The sequence below is a fragment of the Gordionus sp. m RMFG-2023 genome, chromosome 3 (assembly GCF_954871325.1).
Source record: "Gordionus sp. m RMFG-2023 chromosome 3, tfGorSpeb1-WG-v2, whole genome shotgun sequence".
Taxonomy (NCBI): domain Eukaryota; kingdom Metazoa; phylum Nematomorpha; class Gordioida; order Chordodea; family Parachordodidae; genus Gordionus; species Gordionus sp. m RMFG-2023.
In genome coordinates this window covers 6395997-6401055 of record NC_088777.1, presented here as the reverse complement: position 1 = coordinate 6401055, position 5059 = coordinate 6395997, and the positions used below count along the sequence as shown (strand labels likewise).

General features: G+C 33.6%; 1 protein-coding gene across 1 annotated transcript; it reads right to left on the bottom strand.

The window, feature by feature from the left end:
- Nucleotides 1–339: 339 nt before the first annotated feature.
- LOC135926666 (uncharacterized) lies at nucleotides 340–2598 on the bottom strand. Its single transcript, XM_065462595.1, has 4 exons — nucleotides 2575–2598; nucleotides 2130–2403; nucleotides 1254–2070; nucleotides 340–1213 (listed from the first exon to the last, which is right to left on the bottom strand). Exons 1-4 carry the CDS (start codon nucleotides 2596–2598, stop codon nucleotides 340–342), a joined length of 1989 nt encoding a protein of 662 aa, XP_065318667.1.
- Between the last annotated feature and the right edge of the window lie 2461 nt (nucleotides 2599–5059).

Below are 5059 nucleotides of genomic sequence, written 5' to 3'. Positions count from 1 at the left end.
ATAATATTTTATGTTTTAATATATTTAAAAATGTTTGAAAAATATATAATAATACTATAAAAAAAAAAGAAGGGAGATGGTGTGACGCAGGGAAACAAAAATGAAAAAGGGACGTAAGTGTTGTCTAGGATAGCTCTTTGGCTAGAAGACTACCATTGAAACTGATATAATTAGCTTTGAGAATCGCTATGGATAATCGTTGACGGAGAAAAAAACCCTCTCGAGGTTCTTCTGAGAGTTTGCTGATTTGTGATCCTAAGTTTTTGAAAAATGCTAAGGCGAGTTTGCCGAAGGTGCCAAGAGTGGTTGTTATGATAGGGATGAAGCAATGATCATTCATTATTTCTGTGTATTTAGAAGTTTTAAGTTGTTCCTTCTGGTCAAGGATGTTGATGGCGTGGTTGGATGGGGCCAAGGGGTCAATACAGGAATAGTCCCATACCAAAAGTTGGCCTCTCCTCTATGGGATTTGAGAAATTTCGTCAGGACGTTACCGTCAGATATAAAAAGACCCTGTGATTCTAGAGTGGAATGAGCGGATTTCAGTGCATGTTGGATGATTGTATTACATTGCTTGTGTCTGATGAATCGTCCATTGCAGGAGCGACAATGTAAACTATTTCTACCCTTTGAGTCAACTGGCGAGTTGCACCCTGAGCAGATGCGAGGGTGAGTGATGGAACAATTTAGACGAATGCCGATGGCGTGGGTAAATTCATTGTTGGATAGTTGAAGCTGAAGATTGGTAGATGGGATGGCCTCAAGAAACTCATGTCCCGTACCATTGAGCAGGGAAGAGAATAAGGTGCGGTCGGTAGATTGCATGCTAGATAAGAGAGTTTCAACGCAGCGAGCAACCACTGGTGTATCCCAGTCTTTCTGTCTATGGGTTGTGGGGGGATGAGAATCAGCATTTATCCTTGTTTTCCAAATATCCATAGCCACGATTAAGGAAAGGTCTTCTTTAGAATTATGGACGGTGGTTATTGGCTTTGTCAAGAGACTACTCGATATGAAAGTAATTATTGCTAAGTCATGTGGAGATCTGATGCCGAGACCACCAAATTTGGTTGGAAGAGTTGCTTGGGCCCAATCGGTTTCGTTGAATCTGATATTTACTATTTTTTCGGTTAATTCCTTTATTCCTTTTTCGTAAGTTTGGAGAGAAATAGGATATTTAAAAATTGGTGTTGACCGAAGTGCGTAAAGAATCCTTGGTATAAAAAAGAAATTTTTTAGCAAAAAAAAAGGACTTGTGTGATGGAAGAAGTGTAAAGATGTCCTCCAGTTTAAGGAGTTTGTCAAGTGTGGAATGAAGAAAGGTGCTTATTGCCTCGTGTCCTCCTACAGGCGATCCTAGATGTGTTAATTCAACACTTGATGTGATTTTGAAATCGTGAGTGTTGGGAGCATTAGAATTTAAATGTGAGAATTCAGATTTGCTCTGGTTAAGCGAAAGTCCAATGGCTGTGCCCATTTCTTTAATTATGTTGACTGCTTTGGCAATTTCCCTACAGGGACCACTCAAGATTCCATCATCAATATACCAAGCGTGGAGCGATAGAGTACATGAAGAGTTTATTGATTTTATCATGTCATTGATTCCAAGACTAAAGAGAAGGGATCCGAGAGGGTCACCCTGTTGGATACCCTCGACAGAAAGTATCTTTTCTTTGTTGAATTGTAAGATTGTTGGTGATTGGTAGCAAGAGAAAAGAAATTTAGTGTAAGCGGGGAAATGGAAGCAAGTTGAATGTAGGAACGTGTTGCGCGAAAAAGTGTTGTAGGCGTTAGAGAAGTCAATTTTTACTGGGGATTCGTTTTTTGGGTTATTTTTAAGGTGAATTCTTGTTAAGTGCACAGCAGCTTCACACCCACCCGGTATCCCTACACCCAGTTGGTAGGGGCTTAGAATGTGTGCGGCATCGTGTTTGATTCTAGATGCGATATATTTAGCGACCAATCTACGGTAAGTTGAACCAATGGCGATGGGCCGAATGTCCTTGTTTGGTTTTTGGAGTGCGATGAGTCTGGCACCGAAGAGTAAGGGGGTAATAAAGCTGGGTACGTCTCATTTAGGATTTTGTTGACTAAGTTTGTGATTTTAGTGAGAATTGAAACCTGTGTACAGATCACAGGAGAGGTAATGTCCTGTAAAAAAATTGGTCTAATCCCATCTAGACCATGAGCCGAATCCCGATGAAAGGATAGGATTGCTTTCCTTACTTCTTCCTGTGTGAAGTCTGCTGCACAATGGGAGTAGGGTTCCGGCAATATTGGCATAAATGTTGTTGTGGGATGCTTTGATCGAAGCTTAATTAAGGTATCTAAATTGGATTCCGCCAGAGTGTCATTGGTTGAAATGAGTTTGAGGGCCCCTTTGATATTAAGACTGTCAATTTTCTTCGAAATCAATGAGGCATTTTGTTGAAGTGGGGTTATTTTTTTTTGTTTTTGGGATGTATGGAGATTTGGGACTCATGAAGATGAGTGTGGATGTTTAAACAGGCATCTTTTATTTGTTGAGTTAAGGATTATTGGAGTGATATGTGAGGTATTTTGAAAGTATTGTACCTGAAGTTTAGAAATTTTAACCATTCTTCTTCTTTGTTAAAATTTTGCAAAAGAGAAGATATGCAGTTGCTGAGAGATTTAGCTACTTGTATTCTGACTCCTTTGTGTATTCTCGTTATGATACTTGGTTTTGTGGAGTTAAGAAAAATATCTGAGAATGAGGCACCAATTGCTTGGTTTAAGGGGGATCTATGAGAGGGAGGGGAAGCGAGTAAGTGATCTGAGAAAGAGGCGTGTGTTTTGAATGCGGACACCTGTTAGAGATTGGTCCATGAACAAAAAATTCTCAATCATTTGTTAAATGTATTGGTTTCAGGCAGGATGGGCAGATTTTGCGTTCATGGGGAATGGCCATAGGTATAAAAAAAATTGCTGCCAATAATAAATCAAAAGCGCCTGTGAGAGGTCTGTTGATTGATGAGAAAAAATAGCGAATTAATGATGGAATATGTGTGTCAGAAAAATTGAGCAACGAGCGAGAAAGATGCTCACTATGCGAGGTTTCAAATAAAAAAAGGATTAATTATTGAAATAATATATTTAGAAAAACAATTAATTTTTTTTTAAAGTTCAAGTTTTTAGTTCTCCATTATTTTAAATTATTCGTTATTTTAAAAAGTTATTAACTTTTACAAGTTTTTCTTTCAAATTCTTCTTTATAGCGCTATATTTTATATATTTTTGGGGGAGGAGGGGGTTCAATATATGTAGGGTGTGAGGGGATTTTTACTAGCTTAAAAAGATATTTACGAGAAGTGGTAAGTTTGCGATGAGTTGGTTATACGCCTCTATAGTATTACATACATTGATTTAGTAAAAACTATATAAAGAGCAGATGTTTAAGAACTTAAAGAAAATAGTTAAATACTGTTAAGAAATTTCATAAATTTAGTAATTCTTGAGTTCAAAAGATAGCTTTATGAATTGTTGGTATTTTCATATCTAGACTTGTACCAATAGATTCTAGAATCAGAAAAAGAATTTTATAAAATATTATAAGAATTTAGAGATTTTTTCATCCTATTTTAAAAACTACCCCCATCCCCATCTCCTCTACGAAAGGTAAACTATTGGCTTTACTCCTATCATCACCCTCATTTAAGAAATAACCTCCTTATATCTCCTGGAAAACTTTCATAATCATCCCTTAATCATCTATTTATAATGACTTCTCCTTATATTAACTACTTCTTTAAAACCTACTTATTATAAAAATTATATCTATTTGTTAAAATATATTTCTTAAATATTATATAAAATGGAAGAATATTATTATCTTAAAATGTTTATTTTTTAATGAGAGAGGGGGAGGGATAATCTATAATACAAAATATTAAATTAATTTTTAATATAATAATTTAATGAAAAATGTTTCAAGAATATTATATTTTAAGATTGTGTGAGTATAAATTATATTATAAAATCAGAAGCCCCTTTAATTAAAGATTTAACATGGATAAAATTTCTTTTAGATCTGTCATTTATAGCCATGTTTCAGATAAAATATACTCAAATTAAATATTTTAATTTGAGACCTTTTTTATAGTAATATACTAGCTTATAAGAAAAATTGGATTAAATTAAATTTCGTAAAAGAAATGTCTCCATAATTATTACACTGAGTATGTTTTAAAAATAGCATTCAGATCATTAATTCTTTAAATTAAAATCCTTTGGCAGATAAAACTATTTAAAAGGATCATGTTTATCCTAATATTTATTAAATAATTATCAACATTTTTAATAAATATCATATTATCCATAAATTCACTTCTTTATATGATAATACAATATGAATTTTTCCAATTATTTTATACTATTATAACTATAACTCATTATATTTTAAATATGACAATTAACAGATATAATAATATATATAAAAAGCTGACCAGAAATTAAGTATTTTGAAAAAACTGGGGCAAATTGTCATTTTTTTATTTTAAAACATAAGCAGGGAATCGGGGCGGGTGGGGGATTTTTTCCCATTGTGAATTTACTCCTTTATGAAAATATCATTTTTAGCTAAGAAAAAATGGGAGATTGGTAACAAATTATTAGTTTGCATTGCAAAGACAGCAGTTGATCTTGGTCAAAGTTATTTTCTGACCAAATGAGATTAAGTCTTTTTCACGTGCCTATCAAGGTAATGAAAAATGATCTTAGATAGCTATATGATTAAGATAAGCTACTCCTGATCTTTATAAGGCAAAAACAACCTTCTCAGTTATCTTCAACTGAGATTCTGGTATAATTTAAAATGTTAAATCTGCTTTGATTTCTTTGATACAATGGTGCTCTCATTGTATCTTTAAAGTAGAAACATTTTAATTTATGAGCTTAAAAAATAATTGAAGATTCCAAGTTTTCTGTATCTTTTATGACTTCTACCTTCATTCGAAATAAAGCAATAAGACTAGAAATTTATATTAAAATATTCCTAATTTAAAGCTACCAGAAGTGCTAAAAACTCAAATAATTTTAACAA

What these genes read in the sequence shown, in the direction of transcription:
- LOC135926666 (XM_065462595.1), bottom strand. Translation starts at nt 2,598, where the DNA reads ATGGTTAAAATTTCTAAACTTCAG. An exon ending in TTAAAATTTCTAAACTTCAG is followed by an intron (nt 2,404 to 2,574) that starts GTACAATACTTT and finishes TTGATTTCGAAG; the next exon opens with AAAATTGACAGTCTTAATAT. An exon ending in CATTACCTCTCCTGTGATCT is followed by an intron (nt 2,071 to 2,129) that starts GTACACAGGTTT and finishes ATCCTAAATGAG; the next exon opens with ACGTACCCAGCTTTATTACC.